A 25,247-nucleotide genomic window follows, 5' to 3' on the forward strand; every position below is an offset into this window, starting at 1 on the left:
GGAGGGCCTTGCTGCAGCAACCCCACTAGCTGAATTACCTGGCCGCTTTATAATTGTGTGAGAGGGGCGCTTCCAAAAGCTCTGTCATTACTCAACCGGCCCGGCCTGGCCCAGCGAGGGAGCTGCCTGCCTCCTTCCCTCCTATCCCCTCCCTCTTGCTCTTTTCCCATCCTGCACTTTTGTGCTCCTCTGTTCCCTTGTTCTCTCCTTTCTTAGTGTTGGTGCGGAGCTGTGAGCCCACTGTTTGAGGGGTAAACCATTACCTCTCATCAATCCCCCAGTTCTCCTCAGGGTGCTCGCTATTGTTATGGTGACCCACGTAGCTTTTGCGCATTCTGATATTTTCACTTTCTTTTTTCCTCTTTTAGTTACAATGGGGTCCACTTTGCCGCAGTGCATATTGTGCAGCTGCAGATATCCTGTATGTTGGAGGGCAAAGAGCACGATAATGATTGCGAGGACTTCATAATTGCACTGTCTCAAGGCCCTTTATTAAGAATGAGTCTTTCCTATTCAGTCATATCAATGCTATAATGTACTGTATGTCTCCACATTGTCTTCTCAGACCAAACTATGACAGAACCCTCACCTTCCTGCGCTCCCCATAAAAGCCCTTGCTAACATCACACAAGGGTAAAAGGCTTGTAATTTAGATAAGATAATCAGCATGCTTCAAGGGCAATTTGCAACACAGAGAGAAGAAAGAATACATGGTAATTACATAGAAAGCCTAGCAGTAAGAGTCTGTAGAAGAGCCTATAATTTTCTCTTTAGAGGCTTTTACAAGGGCCATTTGCTCTAATGCTGTTTTAACTGATGACTTTGGACGTTATTTGGACGTTAATCTAATTAAGGTGCCGAGGCTTCAGGTCTTTTTTTATTTATTTATTTCGGATCGCCTTTTTACTGTCATGGATTTAAGTAAATATTTCTAAAATACTCACACGCCAGCAAAAAGCTTTTGTGTATGCAGAAAATGATCTTGATTTTTGATGAAAATACATTCAGTGTTCCCATCCCATTTAATATATATTATTAAAGCAGAACATAGGACAAAACACAGTTAGATGATATCATCAATCCAAAACACATAAAACAGAAAGTAGGATGTACGTGTAATTATGTGAAGTGTTGTGTAAAATTGTGAGTATGTGTATATCTCTATCATAAATGTCCTAATATAAGTAGAATTATGCTCATTATATATACAATATATATGTATAGCAATAGTAATAATTGTAATAATGATTTACTATATTAACAAAAAAGGAAGAAGAGTAAATTATCAGAGAAATGGTGAGGTTGTTGAGAGAAGATGAAAAAAAGAAGAGAGAGAAGATATATATTTACATATAGGTATTGCAAAAGAACTAAAATATATTTTAAAAAAGGACGAAGACCAATATTTTGAAGGGAATTTATTTTCACTTTCATCTTTTTTAATGACCATTTAAAAGAAGCTGAATCTTGTTGATAATTAATGACGGATGATCATCAAAGGGTGGAAAAGTGAAAGGTTTCTGAACAGAATCAATTATAACACTTTCTTGTTACACGTTACATGTATCATTACATGCAACTAACCCTAAACCAAACCCCAATCCTATCTCTAACCCTTTAGTATGTTATTCATTAATATTACTCAGTACTTGTGTAATTACACTGTAATTAATATGTAATTACATCGTAATTAATGTATAATTACATTGTAATAAGGACACCTCAAAATAAAGTGTAGCCAAATCAATAACTGGGTCACTATAAAAGCAGAGTGATATGCTTTGTGTACATATGAGTTTAATTAATTTTATGACAATATTTTTATTTTATGTAGTAGTTATATTTTTATTTTATGTAGTATATAGTGTGGGATAATTAAATATTTAACATTTAACACTGAAATTAAACTTCTTAACTGTAGCTTTGGTTGAAGGTAACTTGATATTGTATTTGTGCTTGCTGCATATTTTCATTTTTGCACAAAAGTTAAGAAGTGGTTCTTGTTAGATCAAAATATTATTCGGCAGACCCCCTCCAGAAGACCTCCTGCTGTAAAGTAAGCCGAAACCCTTTTTTACTCATACACAACCCACATGCTAATATAAACGAGGCTTCTCTTGCTGCTCAAGATATTGCTTTGTCAGATAATGGAAGTTAAAGGTTCAGAGAAACCCTCCTTACTTCTATAGGCCATGGATGAGCTGTCTCCTTCTGTGAAATCGTGTTCTTCTCTCACTGTTGACCTCAGGAATGTGTCCTTGTCACTGATTTGCTTGCATCTCTGGTGCGTGTTACTGAAATGTTTATTTCTAATTCATGTCATGTATCAAACTGCTTCAGATCAAACAAAAAAATGAGCATTTTTATAATGGGTCGAAGGTGGAGTATCTCATATGTGCCACTGATGTACGTGTGTGTCTGCATCCACAGAGGGAGGAACATGCGAGGTCATCGCAGCGCACCGATGTTGCAACAAGAACCGCATTGAAGAACGTTCCCAGACAGTCAAGTGCTCGTGTTTACCGGGAAAAGTGGCCGGCACAACACGGAACAAACCTTCCTGTGTAGACGGTAGGAATCCAGATCTGACTTTGCAGCATCGTAACAGTCAAAAATTTCACCTCACACAAAATTTAGCATCATTTATGTGCCAAAAGTATGCTTTTTCACGATTGGATGTAGTGAAATGTTCTGGGGGGACTCCAGATAAAGTTTTCTCCAATAAAAGATTTCTCATAATGTGCATATAATTACTAATGAAAAGGTTTGTTGACTGTTTTTGATATTAAATATAGAGGATATTTTCGTAGCTAGGCAAGAGACAACAAAAAAAGTAAAATCACTACCTTGTTGTCTTATTTTCTTTTTCAATCTGCATCAGGTGTAAAAAGTGCTTTGACAATTCCTATGTGAGCCGTTTGACTATGCAAAAGCGAATGCCTATTATAAGTTTTGACAAGCATAATTTGGAATAACAGACTTTCAAAGCTTTCCTCAGATGACATTTCGCTTCAGGTGTCACCTTGACGTGATTTTAGAGGATTTATTCAAATTTGATGCAAATGCCAAGGGGCCCACATGACCTCTCCACTAAATCAAGATAACCCTCTGTGAACGCAAAAATAAATATTTATAAAAAAATATATGTACAAATACATTTATGTGTGTGTGTCACGATATGAGCTCAACCTAATATATAAGCCTGAGGCTTAAGATGTCTATGGCAGATACACAATGTATGTACATATGTATGTAGGCCTATATACATACATGGTCCCACTTTAAATGAACTACTATGTAAAATACCTGCATGTAATTTCTGTAATTAGATCTATAATTACACTGTTGTCCCCTTCCATTACACCTTAACGACCGTTAAACCTAACTATACCACCAAACCTGTTCCTAACCTACCCGTATTCCACCTCAATAGCATCAAAACTGTGTTACAATTAAACATGAACACAAATATATTGTACCTAATAATTTTTATTTATGATGTAAGAACATAGTAGTTAAAAACACTTAGACTACATGTAATATAAAGTGTGACCTATATGTATGTGTGGTCAGGGGCGGCCTTAAGCATCTGGGGGCCCGTTTCAATAACTAATATGGGGCCCTGCCCACATAAAATGTAAACATGAGCAGAAAAAGCAAGGATTCTTTTTGGTTTGCATCATTATTTTATTACGCGCACTTTTCCTATTCAAATTATTTCCCTGCTCAAAAAAAAACAATGTTTTAACCTTACGAAAAAAAGGCAAAGTATAAACACAAACTACCGGTATTTATTTACTTCAGATCACCATTTGCCCGGCGGTAAACGTCGCCTTGGTAACCGCGGCGCGACTCAAGTTCGACCAATCAGAGACGTCAGTGTTTTGCTTAGAATTATGGGTAGTGTTGTATTTCTCCAGAAGATCGCAAATAACAAGGTTGATTTTTATACTTTGTGGCTTTTATAGGAGCAGAAACTTTAGTTTCACAACCCCGTAGCTCGTGGTCAATCTAACTTGGATGGTTTAGGGGTCTCCAACCTTTTTTAGCTACTTTTTAAAAATGAAGGTGGCCGAGAGCTATATGCAATAATTAAATCTCTTAATAATGTCTCATAACTCTCATATTAACTATGCTAACTGTTTTAGACCTAAACAAGTTATTGTAGGCCTATATATGTCACCCTTAATTGACATCTAAAAAAAATTATTATACTGTAAAAACACATAATTATTGTTGATTTTATAGTGCATCATAACTAGAGATGAAATGGTATGAAAATGTAATTTCATGATTATAGTGACCAAAATGAGCATAGTTATCACATAATCCTGTTCAAAAAGTACTAATACTACACAATAAAATCAATTCACCAACTTTTATGTCGAAAACCAGCAAATGACAAATAAACTTACCATCAATATGCACTTTTTGTTTGCATAAACATTAAAATAGTAACATTAAAAATGATGGCCAAATTTGAAAGGAGTGTCTTGCAACATGTTATCTACTAACATGTACAAGTTCAAATAAAGTTTTGACAAAAAACTTTTTATAAAAAGATAAACCTCGCATATTTCAGCCTTTAAATCGTTTTTATAAAAAGAATGATTAAAAAAAGACAAAATACTGACATTTACAATGCACATTAGCTTATCTTTTATTATTAATAGTAAAATTCGGTCCGATTTTCCCGTGGCGTCTGTCGTTGCTATGTACCATGCGCTCTCCACAACGACAGAGAAGTTTTAATAGCTGATGGATTTCCACTACCGATAAACGCTTGCTGTAGCTCTGCTAGAAGATTTATTTACGGAGAAGAAAAAAACACCCGTAGTTTGGGTGCACCCCCATCCTTCATATTGACTCGCGCCTGGAAAAAATGAGCGCGTCGCTTCAATTATTTGAAATAACGAACTTGAGCGTGCAAAAGACGCGATATGTGAACGGCCCTTGGCGAGCTACCTCCAATCAGGCCACGAGAGCTCGCGAGCGACGTGTTGGAGACCACTTTAGACATTATGTCTGAAAATAAATATCCTATAGGGAGAAAATGAATGGGATTTTCCTGTTCTGTTGGGGGCCCCCTTGGAGGGCGGGGCCCGTTTCAATTGAAACGGGTGAAACATAGGTAAGGCCGCCTCTGTGTGTGGTAATACTTTACAACAAGGTTCCGCTTGCTAACATTAGTTAACCATGTTAGTTAAAATGAACTAAAAAGAAAAAAATATATATTTCTAAAACATTTATTGATCTTAATGTTAATTTCAGCATTTACTAATGCAGTATTCTATAATAATGTTTACTAATTGGACCTTTAAGGTGTGTGTGTGTGTGTGTGTGTGTGTGTGTGTGTGTGTGTGTGTGTGTGTGTGTGTGTGTACACACCTTATAAGGTCCCATATACGTGTGTATATAAAACACACACACCTTCAAAAGCGACTGTAAATTAGTATTGCACTTCAGCTCCCTTCCATCAGAAGAATACAAAATTGTTCAACTTTGAAAGGTCATTTTTTTGTGCTACATCACATTCTCCATTCCTCAGAAGTCTTTTTCAAGCTTGTGATTCCACTCTTTGTCTTTTGAATAGGTTTTTTTGTTCAATACGGTGATTTCACCGCCCTGTTCCACAACAGATCGCACTGAATGTGGTACTGCGCACTAGAGCTGGAGCCGTGGGTCTCTTTGCAGCATACTGATGTGATCTGTGTAATAGCATAAAAAAAGATTCACACTTCATGCCTCTATGCGCGTGTCCTGCAGGGAGGGCCAGGTCCTGCGCATCTGCTAGCATATCGATCAAGCTAGGCAGCTTGTTATGCGGGCAGGTGAGATAAAGAACGAAGTTGACAGACTAGGCAGTGATGTGTGAGGAGTTGACTGTTTGGATGCGGTTGCCATCTACATATGGTTGCACATATGAGTCACCAGATTATAAATATGCGTCCTCTGTTTGCTAAGAGTAGGATTTGGATTATAACATGGAAATGTGAAGTTTAGACTATATCTTAATCATATTTTTTGTGTTGTGCCATATAATCTGACAGGGAGTCAGAATTTGGCACAAAACCAGTGCTGAACGCTTGATAGATCAATACAACAGTCTAAAAGACTGAAGGCGCATCCAAAATGGCATGCTGTCTGAGTTTTGCTGAATTGAACTGATTTTGTAATTGGTGAACTTTACACAGTTATTGAACTGAACTGAACCAACAATAAACTGACTGTCTTTTTAGAGCTGCTTTAATTTGTCTCATGTTTGATGAAGCTTGCATCATTGATTCTGATATTGTCCAGTTTATTACTGTGACGCTTTGAAAAAATCTGTATTTTGTAAAGCGGCATATAACTAAAGATGACTTGGCTTGACTTGACTGGTGTCTACATTTGTTGAGGAATGACTTTGAGATGGCTTAAAAAAAGTACTTTTTATATAGAATGAATATGCATAGTATGAATGAATTCTGGATGTACTACATCCTCCATGTTGACTTTGTCATGTGACCCATGGCGTAAGTTGGGAAGTAGGCATAGGCGCTCCGACATCCGAATATACTTGCTTCCTTGCTATTTAGTAGAAGGTAAAAATGAGTAGTATGTCCGAATTCACAGTATTCATAAATTGCGCATCCGATAGACACTTTACATAAATTACATGCAAGCCTTTGTTTTCCACTGTGTGATGCTACAACCATTTGCATTATGCTGTCTGAACTCTATCCTGATCATGTCTGGTCTTTGTGTAAGCCAACACAATATTATTATTCATCAGAGGAATAAATGTAAACAGCTGCAGGAGTGTTTGAGTGAGTGTATGCTGATTTATGAAGCCTCGCTGTGTGTCTTCTTCATGAAATCGAGAAAATCGAGTGATTATACAAGATGTGGAGGAAGTTCCTGCTTCCCTCATGTGTGCTCTGGCCTGGATATATACTCATCTTCTGCTTGATAATAATACTGTCTTTATGAGTAACGACTCTGTCGGCTGAGCCTGACGGAGACCTGAGGGAGGACCTGCGGGGACGGACTCAAACACACTGCTGCTGTCACACACGAGTGCGCTTATGCACATAGTCACACCCCACACACACTTGCAGCACACACACTGTTTGTCACCACCTCATCTCTCTCTATTACACACACACTCACACAATTTGTGTCGCCCTACTAAAATCTGTCAGCGAGTGTGCATGGGGTTCACATCCTTCACACGTGCCAAAGAGAGAGTGGCTAAATTTGGAGAGCATTCGACCTCCTGTCGTCTAACTTTTTAGAAGTCGTTTAGGCAAAGTTATTAATGGAATAGCAAAAACATACATTCTCCTTCTCTCTCCACCTGAAGGGTAAACAACAAACAAAATATATAAAGTTCTTTGTGCCGAAAAAGTTAATATAGGTTTAAAATATTTAATTCAAACTGGCAGGGAAGACACAAATTTGGTAATTTTGTTAAAGGGGTCATATAATGGTACATGCACTTTTACAAGTTGATTGCACTGAAATGTCTGTTGGCAGTGCCTGTACACAACCATCCTATCATGATAAAAATCCATCCAGTGGTTTTGTTTTAATCTCCTTATATGTTTGACCATCTCTGAAATCAAGCCGTTCGATATTGTGACGTCATAAGATCGTACGCCCCTCCCGCTATTGTGATTGACAGCCGTGTTTCAACACAAGACCCGCCCCGAGCAAGCTGTGACAGCCGTCGTCATAGTAGTCCGCCATTGTTGATATGCTGGAGTAGAATGGCGTCTAAGCGATTGTGGTAGGGCTGGATGATTAATCGAAAAGTAATCGAAACCGAAATTCAGAGCCTATAACCGACGTAATTTTACCAAGTCGGTTATTTCGGTTTTTTAATCCTATTAATATTTCCGCCTACTGTGTGTGTACTTTCCCCTTAAAACATATTACCGCGTCTGTAGTCACTTGACTCCGCCCCGTCCCTGAACGCGCGTCTATTTTGCTTCAAACGCTCGCTTACGCGCGTCCTATTCGCTTTGGACTCGCGAATGGATTCAAAATGTTTAAACATAGAACTAGACGCGAATTTGACGCTCTATTCGCGTTTGGTGTGAACGCAGCATAATGAACAAGCTGCGATGTCAAGATTGCAATGCTGGATGTGTGTGTGTGTGTGTGTGTGTGTCAGAGAGAGAGAGAGAGGCACGGGCACGATCGAACAGTGGAAACATAAAAACATCATTCGTCATTATAACATCAACATCAGTTTATTCATACAGGACATCATTAAAACTGCAAAGTGTTTAGCCTACTTATATTTGTGTAAAACATTGTGCTTTTGTCAAACTGTAACCTACAACTGTCACCCAACCAAAATCACACACACACACACACACACACACACACACACACACACACACACACACACTGTGTACATTTTTTTTAATCAAATTATCAAAAAGCAAAAATGATCTCATCTTTTGGACATTCATCATATTGCATTGGTTTTCATTTCTTGTCCTAAAACAGAGCACTAATCTTTTTTTTTTTAAGTTACACATTCTACATTGATTAAAAAATAAAATCAAATGTGTTTTTAATGGTAGTATTATTTTATACAGAAATAAATTATTTATAATTCAGATGAGAAGTTAAAGTTAATTTAAATTTTAAGGAAACAAATATATTGATCTGAAATATAGCAAATTAATTTTAAATTCATTCAGGTTACCAAACATATCTCAAGGCCTTTTGAATAAAGGGTGGCAGTCTTTCATCATCAACTGTTGTTGTGGACTATATACTGGAGAAGTATTTGTTCTCCATTTGAGTGAGATGTTTTTATGTGGCTAATTGAGGAAAGTGCTTCCATATATTTCATTTTTAGTAGTTCAAGAATAAAATAAAGATATCGGATTGTCATCGGCATCGGCAAATAGCCAAAGCTGCGGCATCGGTATCGTATCGGAAGTGAAAAAGTGGTATCGGGACATCCCTAACTCTTTCATTAGAAAAAATAACCGTGAACGTATTTACAGTATAAGCCTTGCCAGTGACATAGGATTTTTTTTTTTTAAATAATCGTTCAATAATCGTAATCGAGGTAATTGTTTGATTAATCGCGATTATGATTTTAGCCAAAATCGCCCAGCCCTAGATTGTGGTGTTCTGTTCTTAGATGTAATAAGGAACACAGCAGTCATTTGGATGTTCCTAAATCCGAGCCGTTGAAGAAGCAGTGGCTGAGTTTTGTTTTTGAAGCAATATGCCCAAAGGATTGACGCGGGGATTCCCTCACGGGGATTCCCCACGATCGTCTGTGCTTTCATGTTTGCGCGAATCATTTCACACCAGACAGCTTCACAAACGAGAAAAAACGGATCGGTACCAACGTGTTACTGCTGAACCTCCAGAAGATGTGAGTGTAATGTTTTATTAACCTTTATATTAGTATTTATATTAATCTTTGCGAAATTTGCAAACCTTGCTGCAGGCTTCACGATGAATGCGTCTAAGGTTTACACTCAGGGTACATTATGGCATGTTTTCTATGTACGACGTTCTCAATATAATTCATAATCCCACGTTTATAACGAATAACACGTGGTTATTGTGTTAGATACGGTCAGAGAATGTCTAATACGGTGTACCCACAGAACAGAGGGGCGGGGTGAGCAAAGCTCATTATCATTTAAAGACACATGCACTGAAACGGCGTGCTGAAAACAGAGCTGTTTTTGACCAGGTAAAATTAGTGTTTTCTTACAATACTAATGAGAATTTTTAATTAAAGTATATTACAAACTTTTAATTTAGACCCTAAAGAATCATATTAGCTTGTACAAAAATGGCATTATATGACCCCTTTAAATCTCTTTAAAAAAACAACGAAAGCTGGTTTGCTGGTTTTGAGGGGTCTGTTGCCTGGTTTTAAAGAGCTTTTAACACTTTTCTCTAAACACAGGCTTGTCCAGGTTGGGAAACCAGTCCAGCATACCAGTTTGAATGGATAAAGCAATAAATGCATTTATTATTATTTTTTATTATTATTAAAAATCCACTTTAAAAAATGACCACCTCTCTCTACCTGAAGGGTAAGCAAACAAAAAAATTGTTCTGTGTGCCAAAAAAAGTAATATTTTTAAAATATCTCATTCAAACAAGCACAGTTTGTTTCATGAGTTACTTTTGTGTTAAATCTCAAAAACGAACCAAAATCTAACCAACTTAAATCTTAAACTAACCAAAACTGGTTTGCTAGTCGTAACTGCTCTGTTGGCTGGTTTAGAAAGGTTTGTAGCTAGATCAGCTAAATACAGGCTTGTTCAGGATGGAAGTCCAACAAACCAACTTGGAACAGATAAAGCGTTTTTATTTGTCGTTTCCATAACATAATCAGTAAAAAAAAAATTCTAGATTAAACAAACAGGTGATTTGCTCCTGAAGATATAGGCCTGGTTTCACAGACAGGGTTTAGAATAAACCTGGATTAGGCCTTAGTTCAATTAAATTTGACCTAGAAAAAAAACATTACTGGTGTGCATCTTGTGACAACAACAAAAAAATGCATATTTTAAGATGCAAGTTGCTTTCAGTTAAAACAGCTCAAACATGCATTTTAGTCTGGAACTAGTTTTAAGCCTGGTCTGGAGATAGACTTTTAGATTTTGTCTTGTCCCTCCCCTCTTTATAATCATGCCAATTTATGAAAGCTCTCTTCTTTTCTTTTTTTTTGCATTAAAAATCCACTTAGTCCAAAACTCTCAAGGGGATGATGCTTCTTTTACACAAAAAATTACCACCTCTTTCCACCTGAAGGGTAAACAAACAAAAAATATGTGCTGAAAACCCCTTAATATATTTAATTCGAACAGGCGGTGATTCGGTGAAGACGTATATTAGCAAATTTTGTGTTAGATTAAAGAATGATTGTTTTGGGAGATATGTAGCTGTGTGAAGTTATATAGACAGTGGCACTATTAGTGGGAGTGTGCTGTCAGATTATCCCAGCATGGGAATTGATTATTAGCTTTGACAAGGAGAACTACGTCCCAGTTATGTCAGGCCCAACAAGACTCTTAGTAAAGAACATCCCTTTTAACATGTCAAATGCGGGGCTTATTCACCACATACACACATGCGGGGCCGTTCACACACAGCTTTAGACCCAATTTTGCAGGGTCAGAAGAGCAGAAAAACACTCACAAATGTTTCATCTTTTGCTAATATTGTGCGTGAGTCTACTGCCATTTCCACTTTTTAAAATCCGTTCTGTTCTCTTCAAGCTGATTTCTGTCCTTTTTTCCCATTTCCACATCTCTCTGTTGTATACAGACACTATCACACACAAACACACACACATTCACTCTTTCTCTCTTTCCGTAAGCACCACTGATGTAGAATGAGCCCTTCTGTTTTGCTGGGGGCCGTTAATGCAGAGCATGACAGGTTGTCACGGTGCATTTGATAGAAGCCCTGCGAAACATACACGAACGAGATACACTTTAAGAGTTGAAAATGACTTCATAAGCTCATCAACACCCACTTAAAAAACAACAACAATGTATATGATTATGTATGTATGATCTTCCAGACATGTGGAATAAAATTGTACAGCTTCATACACAAACCCAATCAGGAGCGGTGGCACACGGCACTATAAAACCAGCAAGGGCATTGCGGGATGCAAGCTTTTTAATTACCATTATGTGTAACTTCATAATTACGACTACACCGCTCTCATATTATTTCCGCATTTGCATATTCTGTCTGTTTGTTTAGTCGCAATTAAACTTTGCCCCAGTTCTGAAGATTAATTGCATATTTATGGTGTCATTCGCTTCTCACCTAATAACAATGTTTTAACGCAGCGTTTAGTGCTCATCTGAGGCAAGGGGAGGTATTGTGACTGTTGGGCGTCTGATGGAAGTCTGAAATAATGAACATCAGTGGCAGCCTGCAAGGACGGAGCTGTCAGAATCCATGAGCACACAGTCCTCTGAGCACCTGGACAGAAGAACTCTGAAACAGCTCTACCTGTGAGTCAGGTGCCCGCAGAGAGGACGGGTCAGGATTAGAGCAACTCTGCACCAATAAACACGGACTTTCATTTTTCCTCTTGCTTGCTCTTTCTATATATGTCTCTCTCTGTCTCTTATGGAAGATGTTTCTGCCTCCGAGTAAAGAATTAGGATACAAAAGTAATTATATTAATTATTATAAATCCTTATATCTCACAACTGCAACTTTAGATATAACAATTGTGACTTTTCTTCCCATTTGCGAGATTATATCTCATAAATGAGACTTTATGTCTCACAGTTGTGGCGATACGTCTCGTTTTATATTGTAATTGTGCCCTTATAATGCGACATTATCCAACAACGGCAACTTTATACGTTACAGTTGTGGCTCATACACTATAGTGCCAAAAGTATTGAGACACCCCTCCAAATCATTGAATTCAGGTGTTCCAATCACTTCCATGGCCACAGTTGTAGAAAATCTAGCACCTAGGCATGCAGACTGCTTCTACAAACATTTGTGAAAGAATGGGCCGCTCTCAGGAGCTCAGTGAATTCAAGCGTGGTACTGTGATATGTTGCAACAAGTCCATTCGTGAAATTTCCTTACAACTAAATAGGGATGTTAACGATTAATCAACGACCGATTAATTGTCGATAATACGTTTAATCGATGAAATCTAAGCAGGTTAATGCGCGTGCATGCTGCTCAACCGCGAAACATGTAAAGCGAGCACGCCGGAGTTATGTTTGGGACAATTTTACACCTTCATCATGGCTGTTTGCGTTTGCATTCGCAGCCTTTTGTTTTGTGCAAATGTAAGTTGTAATATTGTATTTATTTTGTGTAGGTCTATCTATATCTGATTTATCTCATTTAGGATGCATTTGGTTAAGAATTAACGCTGTAGTAAAGCGTATGGTGATCATTTTCAGCTTCAGCGTGCGCAGCTCAAACGGCAATGCACGACTAATAATGACTATTATGGATTGGGACTGTCATATTACATAACATTATAAAGAGAACAATATTGTAATAAAACATTGTGAATTATTCGGGTTTAGTTGCCGTGTTTCATCGCGCGTCCACAACGAGAGTCATTCTGAATGGCACGTAACTTAGTTCAAGGTCACTTGTGCATTCGCGTCATTTTGTGCAGATATAGTTTGTAATATGTTTTTGTATATATCTGATTAATCTTATATAGGATGTGTTTCTTTAAAGGAACACGCCGATTTTTTGGGACTTTAGCTTGTTCACCGTATCCCCCAGAGTTAGATAAGTCCATACATGCCCTTTTTATCTCCATACGTGCCGGAACTCTGTCTGACGCACCCACCGCTAGCCTAGCTTAGCACAAATACTGGAGGTAAATGGCTCCAGCTAGCATACTGCTCCCAATAAGTGACAAAATAACGCCAACATTTTCCTATTTACATGTTGTAATTTGTGTAGTCACAGCGTGTACAAATAACACGGTCACAAGAGACACAGCCATCTTCTAACCGTATACATACTGGGAACTATATTCTCAGAAGGCGAAGCACTGCTACTTGGGCGGAGTGATTTGCTCGCAGCACCTGAGAAGCCCCGTGGTGAGGAGCAGAGAGTTCGCTCAGAGTTGGAGTAAATCACTCCGCGCTTCGCTTTCTGAGAATATAGTTCCCAGTATGTATAAAGATGGCTGTGTAACCTTGTTATTAGCTGCAAAGGGTGGGCCAACTCCCTACGGATTAAGAATGGGATGTCATTAAAGTTAATGACATCCCATTCTTTAATGCATGTAAAGGCAGACGTCCCAAAACTTTTGCCAATATATCGCATGTCAAAATTGCACCTTTATTGTAATTGTCACGTTTTATATACATTTTATAGTACATTTTATAGTACTTTTTATAAGGATGAATCTCCTACACAGAGTATCATTAACACTTCGAAAAGTGCTAGTGCACTCACTGAAAACAAAAATTACAGTAAGCTTGTCTTGAAAAAGTTTTTAAACATTTTATCAAAAGACAATAATGTATTTCTCTGGTGGTTTGTTGCACTTAAACAGAATGTAGCTGCTAACAAATGACATAATTTATGAGCAAATCTAAATGAACATATCTCAAATCATATTTTATAATAATAATAACCTCATTGTGTATTCTACTTAATGATGCAGTTTTGCGTTGTGGCTACGGAAAGATACTATCACGCAATGACATCACAATGTAATTTAGCAACTTTTAGCAAAAAAACGCATACCCACGACATCTTCCCCTAAAAATTTGTTGGCAACTGCTCACAATTGCACATTTTCTAAACAATTGCAAGTATATATCTCACAAATGTGACCTTATGTCTCACAATTGTGACTTTATGTATCACAGTTGTGATTTTTTGTCTCACAATTATGAATTTATCACATTTTTTGTGACCATTTATCTCAGTTGTGACCTTATCACTTTGTCTCACGTTTGTAACTCAGTATCTCATAATTGCTACTATTTATCTTGTAATTCAGGTCTTGTATTTCACAATTGCAAATTACATGTTATAATTTGGACTTTATCACAATTGCAACTTAATTGCAAATGTCACTTCATATCACAATTGTGACTTGTGACTTTTCTTCACAATTCCAAGTATATATCTCCCAAATGCGACCATATATCTCACAGTTGCGACTTTATCACACTTACAACTCACAGATGTGACTTTGTATCTTGATTGTAACTTTTTATCTTGTAATTGCAATCTTATATTTCACAATTGTGACATTGTATCTTACAATTGACACTTTATTTCACAATTTCAAATTTTATTCACATTTGTTTATATCTGACATTTTGAGTTTTCTGACTTAAACTCATAATTGCGACTATTACTGTGGCAACTTTTTCACACTTGCAATCTCAAAATTGCATCTGTTATTGTGTATGGCATCTTTTTATCTGTTCTTGCAACCTTTTATTTCACAGTTGCTCCTTTATATATCACTTGTAACTTAATCTCAGAATGTTATCTCACAAATGGTGTGACTTTATTTCTCATAATTGTGTCTTCGTAACTCACAATGTGAATTTTTTGGACCAAAAATATTGATGATTCATCCTGTAGAATGAGAATGTTCCTGCCCATTCACAGCTGACTAGCAAATAACAAATTACCTATTACCTATTCAACTAACCTAGCCTACTGCCTTTCAATATGTCCCACCCACACATCCTGTGAAAATAGGAAACAAGTCAATTCAGAAAAGAAAACTGCGCTTCTCAAAGAAATTCACAGGGTTTTAAGTAGGTAGCAGGCATCAAAACAGTTGATTTTACATAGCATAATTTATGTGTTGAGAATTTTCTGAGCCCATAAATAGTCACAGATTGTTTTGTGAATTTGTTGAGAGCTGTGGACAGTTCGTCAGCATAATCGGCCAAACAATGCTCTTGTCATAACACCACGGCTGAGTCAAAGTGTTCCATCAAGAAAAACACACGCACACAAGCTAACTTTGAGAAAAAGATGAGGACTCTCAGTTCTATTCATTAAGAGTGGAGAGCTTTGGCAGGGTCGGGATTGAGATGCCTTACGCTGCTCTTTGAATCTCTAATCAAGCCACACTTCTTTTTCCGAGTAAAACACTGACTAATGGAGACTAACGGCCCTCCGTTCCTTCTGAGGTCGGCCTTCTCTGACCCTCAGACTGATAATTACACCCCAGGTTCATTAGAGCTGCGCTTCTCGCCCTCTGACCTTATCTGGCTTTATTGCAACCGTTACCTGTGCCTACTCAAAAAAGAAAACACAGTTGATCCTTCCACACCAAGAGCCCAGCAAAGGCCTTATTCAATCAACAAGGTCATTAACAGACAGTTTCTCTGCGCATGTAAAGTAAGAGAGAGTGGCTGGAGTGGATTTAAAGAGCGAGATCATTCTTCACTTTGATGACGTGCAGGACAGCAGGGGGAGGGGGAAGATGGCCATTATCTGCACTGATGTATCGATCCGGACCCGGCGCTGTGAATTAACACCTGCTAGAAAAGCATGAGAATTTAAAGTGTAATTGCTTAGCGCTCTTAATCTCCGCTGGAAGTGATCGATTGAGTGACGTTGGGAAAACGCAGTGTGCTGCCGAATCCATCCAGGAGACCTTGCAGCTGTCATATAAAATTTTTATCTATATGTGCATTTTGTATTGTACTATATTGTATTTTTGGGGGGGGGGGGGGGGGGGGGTAACACGTTACATTAGGGACTATTTTACACATTGCTATTACTAATTAATTGTAGTCAAGTGAAGTCAAACTTTATTTATAGAGTACACTTTTACACAACCAGTTGATCCATAGAGCTTTACAGTGAGAAATATAATGAAAATTTAAAAGGAAGAGAAAAAGATTAAAAACACAGTATTTAAACTATAATTAATTATATTAACACTAACAGTGTGTAAATGAACACAAAATAATTGCAAATTTAATACGTAGTTTATAGACAAGACTTAAATAAACTGTAACATGAGCGTAAATGTCAATGTAGTGTTATGCTTATATTTACAAACAATATGAATTTATTGTATATTATAATAATATAACATATTTAAATGTATTATTATAAAAATATTAATAAATAAGCTTTTTGACATGGTTTTTATTCTAAGAATAAAATGTGCTTTGTGCTTTTAAAAATGTTGTTGCATTTAAAATCCACTTTGCCAGTTTTTTTGTATTATTTCACATCTTCAGTGAAACTATATAATCGCTCATGTGTTGTAAATAAGCTTTATTAATATTCAAAAACTTTTATTATTTATTTATTATTATATATTTATATATGTTATACATTTAAGTGTATTATAAAACATTGAAAAATATTATTATTAATAATTGCTAATTTATTTATTTAGATATTCCTGATGTCTTAGACAAAGTTAATTATATGAGAAAATAACTTAAATATCTTTTTATGTTGCTTTTAAAATGTACTCGTCAGGTGTGTGTTTTTTTTTTTTTTTAAATGTAATGTAAATGCAATGCTATTTCTCATTATGGTTCCTCAAGGTGTTTCCTTCCACAGATGGCTGACAGATACTTTATCACTCTCACTTTTGCTTTTGAATAAGCATGTGTATGTGTGTGTAAGTGTCACCTCTGCATCAGTGATGGACAACAAAGTGTGATGTTAATGACAGACCCTTTTGACAGCTTGATTTATTTAATGCCAGACGACGAGCAGCATTGGCTGATACCTGACAGTGCTGCCAAACTGCGGGGTCACAGATCTACAAGCACGCCAAAAGGTCCACACCTGCTCCCAATCATACAGTTCTTAGGATAATCAAGAACCTTCACAAAATGCAACCACAAACCATTACAACACAAACTGGAAAAAATTATCTTAAAGAGTCAGTCTCTACCTAAACTTACTGCATGGCAGCGACTCTAAGAAGACAGATGACCAGGAAAATGCGACCTGGGCCCCATGGGTCCTGCTCTGCTCCAATAATCCACTTTTTCTTGCCCTCTCCTGGGAGGAAACACTATCCTGCTGAGGCTACGGTGGCAAAAAAAGTTGCTGAAATTGTGACTTTGTGATGGCTGGGAGGATCCAGAAGAGGGCAAGATGCCGGAGGGGACCATATAAGGATCAAAGCCCGGTGAGAAAGGCCTGGCTTCCCGGCTGAGAAGGTCACCTGAACGGGATCTGGCCTGAATCCAGACAGATAAAAGTCTGAGAGCAAAAGCACTGACCCTAGTGTCCTCTCTAGTGAGCTCTTTTCTGCTCGCCAAGTTTGCGATGGAAAGAGAGAGAGAGCGAGCCATCTGTCAGATGGGTCAAACGCTGGTGCGGCAGACATCAGACCATTTGTCTCACTTTGACTCTGCTGTATCCACACATTTAAAGACTGGCAGTAAATGCAGAAAGTGTCTTCTGGAGTATTACAGAATTTGGAGAAAATCGCTATGTGTTCAGTCATGTTGCTCAAGTTTTGTGTAAACTCTTTTTAAGGTTATACAGCAAAAAAAAATATTGTTCACTATTTTTAAATATGGCGATGTAATTCAAAATCTCAATCATTGGACCTGTTCCAAAACCCACACTTGTAGTCTTTGCACTTTACCACTTGTCTACTTATAGTACATGACATAGGCTATTTCCAGTATTTGACCCATGTTCAATTAAAGACCGCAAATGACACAGTTACAACATAGTGTTATAAAAATGCAAGTAAACTTTTTACAGAGCTTTATTTACACATTTTTAATACTTAGCACTTTAAAATAAAATTCTAAATGTTTTTTCTGTAGTAACTTGAAATTGTAAGAGACGACACAATTTAATTGTGGTGCTTCTAATTAAGTGATATATTTCAGTTGCAAATGTTTTACAAAAACAAATACTCATTTCTGCACCAATAAAATGTGCAACACTTTAATAAAATGTGTTCTCAAATGGCCAAGACCGCAAACGTTGGCATTGGGACAGGCCCAGTCACACATCCATGTTTTGGGATGAATAAATTAATGATTCAATGACTCTCTCATAAAGACACTCCCTGCATCTTAATTTGCATACTATCCTATCTACAAAGTATTCAAGATCTTGAATACTATTTAGGATGGATAGAATGCAAAGTAGGTTATAGTCTCTTACTTGTTTCCTTCATTAATGTACTGTATTAATGTCTTTGAATGAATTGGTTGAATGAATGATTCAATTCATTTTGTTGTAAATTTACTTGACGTATCGATGTAAACTGCAGAAAGAGTCTCAGCCAATCTAATCCGAAGGACGGGAACTCACTGTTGTATAATCAAATTTATATAATTTGAATTTTGATGTGATCATTTCAAAACAGCATGCACTTATGCTGTCCTATATGTAAATGTAGCTACATTCTGCTCACACTGAGTGTTGGAAATACAAAAGGCTCACATTTCATACTCCCTGTTAGGCCAGAGTTTTAATCTGGCCTTCAGTGTTTTCATCATTACTCTCTTCCATGGAATTGATTTCTTTTTCTCTCTTTTTTGGTTTTTGCCTTCACTATTTTCATTTTCAAATGGCTTCAACATTCAGAGTGTCTGAATATAAATCCTTCACAGCCTGGTAATGAAAAAGCGGCTTGTTGGTTTTCTCTCGCTTTCCGAGCTCAGGAACATTACATTTGAGAACAAGCACCCTGTGGCAAAACACCTGTGCAATATCTGCTTTTAAAATACATACACCATTTTGTGTAGAGAGTGTCATTCTGCGATTTAGATCTATTTTTCACAGTATAATCAAGTTTGACCATTCAAGTGGGTGTTTCCATTTGTTTTTCAGTGAAACATGTATTTTGAAGATGGACTATGATAACAAAACTAATATATCATACCTTCCGTGTATGACTAACTGTTGGTCCTGTGTAATGCAAAACAAAACAATTGCCATGTATCTGAAACCTTGAAAGAACGTGGATACACCCCTGCTGACCGCTAATTGCTTTGTGATTAAGATGGTACACAGTAAAACTGAGCTGTACAGAAAAGTGGCGGGTAAAGGAACAGGAAGAGTCTGTGGTAATCACTCTCCATCCTGTTCAGACCAGAGGGAGTTTAGTGTTTAATCAACCTTGGGCTAGTGTGTGCACCGCACATGAGAGTGAGGAATTATGGGACAGATAACGCAGTCAGGTTTGGAAATCTGTGGTGGCTATTAGGCTCATATCTACAGTTGGTGGCATATTAGTCAAATGGTTGTGTGGGGTGTGGGGGGTGGGGGGTGGGGGTGGGGGTGGGGGGTGATTGGTTACAAGGTAGTTTGTGAAGTCAGAAACACCAGCGATTTCAAATCACATTTTTGAGACTGCCTTTGGTTCACTGCAGTTTTAAGGAGAAAATAAAACACCTCTACCTCCTCAGTCTATCTCTGTGGAGGTAGAGGTGCTGAGCATCGATGCGGGGGAATAAGAACTTACCACCCTCATCTATGAAGAAAGAAAAAAAAAGTCTGCTATAAAAATCGAGTGGCTGATTAATTAAGATTAAGATAGATTAAGAGTACATATTGTATTGCAAGGTATGAATTTATGATTCTTTTATTGTATGTTGAAACTATTTTAATATATTTCAGCCTTTCATCCAGACTATGTTGACTCTGGTTGATATTTTACTGCATTTAATTTTGAGTAATTAAATAAGTTGGCTACAGTCTTGACTCCGACTTCCAACCAGATGGAACTGGATAAATATTCTGAATGTTCTGATCCTATCTGACTTCTGACCTGTAATGCTGCCTGGATCATAATCATACACTGTTCGCTTGTTGGCCAGAGGAGAACTGGCCCCCGACTGAGCCTGGGTTCTCCCAAGGTTTTTTTTCTCCATTCTGTCGCCTGATGGAGTTTTGGTTCCTTGCCACTGTTGCCTTGGCTTTTGGCTTGCTTAGTTGGGGACATTTAATATTCAACAATATTATTGATCTGCCTTACTTGAGGTGGACGATGACGCAATTTTCTTCTAGAAAACTTGGTTGTATTATTTTCATGTTATCACTGTGAAGCTGCTTTGATACAATCTGTATTGTAAAAAGCGCTATATAAATAAAGGTGACTTGACTTGACATTAAATTTTGAGGAAATAAATGGAATATTACGGTGCTGCAGCTGTCCACCTCTGAGGAGATGGATGTTCTGAGCATCGAGTTAAGGGAAATTGAAGATTTGCCATCCCAATCCCCTGTGTACAAGGAGTTTTTGGAGTTTATAACCATTTCATGGCCTTCCAGTCTTTCCTGATCTCCACTAATAAAATTTGAGATCGCGGATCAAACCCTTTCATCTCGTTTTTTTCAGTTCTCAATATTTATTTTAATAAAGGGGGCTGAAAGAGCTTTGGTATGGGCCGATGCCAAAGACAGAACAGACGCTTGCAAGCTATCAGTCCTGTCAATGCATAAGGCTCACCTTAAGGCTTGGCATTACCCTCCAGGCCGGTTAGAACTACTATGGCGCTGGTGGGTAAGGCGTAAATGGGGGGCTGCTTGGCGGAGCAGCCCCAGCCACTAACAAACTCCTTGTACAGGATAGAGTGTTGTTTCCCGTGCTTCCCCTCAGAAAGATTGGGGACCGGGATGGCATTCTCAACCGAAGCCTTTGAAGCATAAGATGGATCTAAGGACCATTGTTCCTGCGAAAAAGGCTTTGGCCAAAGAAAGGTCCTGACGCCACTGGTGTCAGACCTCTGAGGGCAGCCCCGGCCAGGGTGGAGCGGTGTACACCTCAGTATATGGTGCCCGCCCCACCTCGGTTCCCTCAGGTGGCTGTTCTGCCAACCCCGCCACCCTTGGTGCCTCGATGCACAGTGGTCTCCAGCGAGCACACGGCTCAGTGTCACCACGGCGCTGTGTCAAACTGCCATTCTCTGAAGGGAGTTCAAAAACAGTCAGTTCAGTTGTTTCCTGCCATTATGCTTCAGGTCACCGAAGTGGCTGTTCCAATTAGACCAGAGGCCTGTCTCGAGAGGCTGGTACCCTTATTAGACTATCTGACAGAATGGAAGAATCTACCAAATATATCTCAGTGGGTCCTGCAGATCATAGAGAAAGGCTACAGAATGGAGTGGAAACTCTATTAGCGAAGGAAACAATAGAGCAGGTGTATTCACCCGACAGAGTATCAGGTTTTTACAGCCGTTACTGTTATGTGTGGAGAGAAAGATGACCCAAGAGCGAGATGCAGCAAAGCAGTCTTTTAATTAACAGAGTCAGAATGTCCAGAGGTAAGAACAGAAACTTTCAGCATATTATAATAAACAACGAAAATCTTCCGGAAAACTGTAGCCGGGAACTTAAACTCAATTCCTCCGTCAAAGCAGCGGAGCGTCTCTGGTAGTAGTGGTTACCGTGAGAAAGCCAGCCGACTCCGGGACCTCCAGGATCAGAACAGAAGGCAACGAGCGCAGTCACAGGTACTCTGTAACAAGTATAGCTTAGTAGCAATTCACAGTGGTAGAACAATCCTCTTACGTGCACAGAACAGACAAAACAGGATAGGACAGGACTTCGACACGGCAGGATGTTTGGCAGAGAATTCGTACGCATAACTTCTGAAATAATCTGGCAAAGAGACAGGGGAAAACAAGGCTAGAAAAAGAGAAGATAATTAGGGAAAGTGATGACTGGTGTGTAACTGATGATGAGAATAATAAGTAATGAAAGAGAACACCTGGGAAGAAGGCGATGTGTGTGCGTAATGACCAATGAAGTAATCAGGGGTGTGAGAGCGTAAATGTGTGTGTGTGTGTGTGTGGGTGACCAGAGGGGGGAGACAAAGTAAAGGAAGAACCAGGATCATGACAGTACCCCTCCCTCAACGAGCGCCCCCTGGCGCTCCCGAGGAAGGGGACTGACGAGACCGAAGAAAATCATCGACCAGCGAAGGGTCCAGGATGTCCCGGGCAGACACCCAACTCCTCTCCTCCGGGCCGTACCCCTCCCAGTCCACTAAGAACTGATGACCACGACCTCGGCGACGCATGTCCAAGAGTCGACGGACCTTGTACACAGGAGACCCCTCGACACGAATAGGAGGAATAGAGGGGCGTGAGGGCGCACGAATCGACGGTTTAATGCAAGAGACATGGAAAACGGGGTGTACGCGACGAAGATTAGGAGGAAGCGACAGCTTGACTACGACAGGACTAATGATCTTACAAATGCGAAATGGTCCGATGAAACGAGGGACCAACTTACGAGATTCAGAGTGGAGTGGCAAATTAGACGAAGAAAGCCAAACCTTCTGGCCGCGAACGTAGCGGGGACTCTTTACGCGACGCTTGTTGGCTGTGGTGCTCATGCGTCTCCTCGAGCGACAAAGAGCTGATCTCACCGTTCTCCAAGTGCGCTTGCAGCGATCGATAAACGCCTGAACGGACGGGACATTAGATTCCGAATCCTGCGAGGGAAATAACGGGGGTTGATAACCCAGGCAGCAGGAAAAAGGAGAGAGACCCGTGGCTGACGAGGGGAGCGAGTTATGTGCGTATTCAGCCCAGGCGAGCTGCTCCGACCATGACGAAGGATTACGAAGAGCCAGACTGCGGAGAATGCGGACGACAATTTGATTGGCCCGTTCGGCCTGACCGTTAGTCTGTGGGTGAAACCCGGACGAAAGGCTAGCGGAGGCTCCAATGAGACGACAAAACTCCCTCCAGAATTGTGAGGCAAACTGTGGTCCCCTATCAGAGACGATATCAGTGGGCAGACCGTGCAATCTAAAAACGTGATCAACCATGACCTGAGCCGTCTCCTTTGCGGAGGGAAGCTTGGAGAGCGGAATAAAGTGAGCGGACTTAGAAAAACGATCAACGACCGTTAGGATGACCGTGTTACCCGCGGAAAGAGGGAGGCCGGTGATAAAATCGAGTCCTATATGGGACCACGGGCGCGAAGGGACCGGTAACGGACGAAGAAGACCGGCTGGAGGAGAGTTACCGGACTTAGTCTGGGCACAAACCACACAGGAAGCGATAAAACGCCGCGCGTCACGGACCAAAGTAGGCCACCAAAAGCGTTGGCGGATCATGGCAAGAGTGCCCCGCACGCCGGGATGGGCAGACAATTTAGAGGAATGTCCCCATTGGAGAACAGCCAAGCGCGCAGGGACGGGAACAAACAGACGATGCTTAGGACAGGCGCGCGGGACAGCGACACGGGTTAGTGAACGTTTGACCAACCTCTCTATTCCCCAAACTGCCGCGCCCACCACACAGGCAGAGGGAATGATCTCCTCTTGGGTAGTGGCGGGAGTTGATGAATCAAAGAGGCGAGAAAGAGCGTCAGGCTTAACATTCTTAGACCCGGGGCGAAACGAGATGGTGAAATTGAAACGTGTAAAAAATAGAGCCCAGCGAGCCTGACGAGCGTTTAATCTCTTAGCAGAACGAATGTATTCTAAATTTCTATGATCCGTCCAAACAATGAACGGAACCGGAGCTCCCTCCAACCATTGACGCCACTCACCGAGAGCCAAACGAATGGCGAGTAGTTCGCGGTTACCGACGTCATAATTGCGCTCCGCGGGAGTGAGGCGGTGAGAAAAGAAGGCACAGGGGTGTACCTTCTCATCAGAAGGTGAGCGCTGAGACAGGACAGCCCCGACCCCCACCTCCGAGGCGTCGACCTCGACGATAAATTGTCTCGAAATGTCCGGAGTGAGTAAAATGGGAGCCGTAGTGAAAAGAGTCTTAAGACGATCGAATGAGCGTTGAGCGGAATCGGACCAGTCGAATCTAGAGTTAATAGAAGTCAAGGCGGTGAGAGGAGCGGCCACCTGGCTGAAGTTGCGTATAAAGCGACGGTAAAAATTTGCGAAACCAAGAAATCGTTGGAGCGCGACACGAGACTCGGGGGCGGGCCAATCGGTAACCGCCCGTACCTTGTTGGGATCCATACTGACTCCCTCAGCAGAAATGACCGAACCGAGAAATGAAACTGAAGAGACGTGAAACGAGCACTTCTCTGCTTTAACAAAGAGTCGATTCTCCAGTAAGCGCTGGAGGACTCGTCGAACGTGTTGCACGTGCACTTGGAGAGAGGGAGAAAAGATCAGTATGTCGTCGAGATAGACGAAGACGAAAATATTAAGCATATCCCGAAGGACATCGTTTACGAGGGCTTGAAACACGGCAGGAGCGTTGACCAGGCCGAACGGAAGAACCCGATATTCAAAGTGACCGAGTGGCGTATTAAACGCGGTCTTCCACTCGTCACCCTCCTTGATGCGCACGAGATGGTAGGCGTTACGGAGATCGAGCTTGGTAAAAATCTTTGCTCCCTGCAATAACTCAAAGGCAGATGACATCAATGGTAAGGGATAGCGATTCTTTACAGTGATGTCATTCAGCCCTCGATAGTCTATGCAGGGACGCAAAGAACCGTCTTTCTTTTTAACAAAGAAAAAACCAGCACCGGCTGGAGACGAGGACGGGACGATAGTACCCGCATTTAACGATTCTGAAAGATAATTCTCGAGTGCTTCGCGTTCTGGGGCTGACAAGGAATAGAGTCTGCCGCGCGGAGGAGTGGTACCCGGGAGGAGATTAATGCTACAATCGTACGGCCGATGAGGAGGAAGAGAGGTTGCCCGGGACCGACTGAAAACCTCCCGCAGATCGAGATATTCCTCCGGGACTCCAGACAAATCACCTGGCTCGACCTGTGAAGAAGAGACAGAAGAGACAGGAGGAATAGCAGAGGTTAAACAATCAACATGACAAGACAATTTC

The 25,247-nt window shown here is 40.0% G+C and overlaps 1 protein-coding gene across 3 annotated transcripts in view; it reads left to right on the forward strand.

Annotated features, from left to right (window-relative positions):
• tafa1b (TAFA chemokine like family member 1b) overlaps positions 1-25,247 on the forward strand; it is a 180,025-nt gene that overhangs the window by 135,550 nt on the left and 19,228 nt on the right. For all 3 annotated transcript variants that reach the window (XR_014625813.1, XR_014625814.1, XM_084394605.1), the window contains exon 3: positions 2,431-2,571. Coding sequence is in view for 1 of the 3 variants with exons in the window: in XM_084394605.1 (XP_084250731.1) it covers positions 2,431-2,571 (141 nt within the window). In the remaining 2 variants the exon portion in view is untranslated. The remainder of the gene's footprint in view (positions 1-2,430; positions 2,572-25,247) is intronic.

Source organism: Rutilus rutilus, assembly GCF_951802725.1.
Source record: "Rutilus rutilus genome assembly, chromosome: 22".
Taxonomy (NCBI): Eukaryota; Metazoa; Chordata; class Actinopteri; order Cypriniformes; family Leuciscidae; genus Rutilus; species Rutilus rutilus.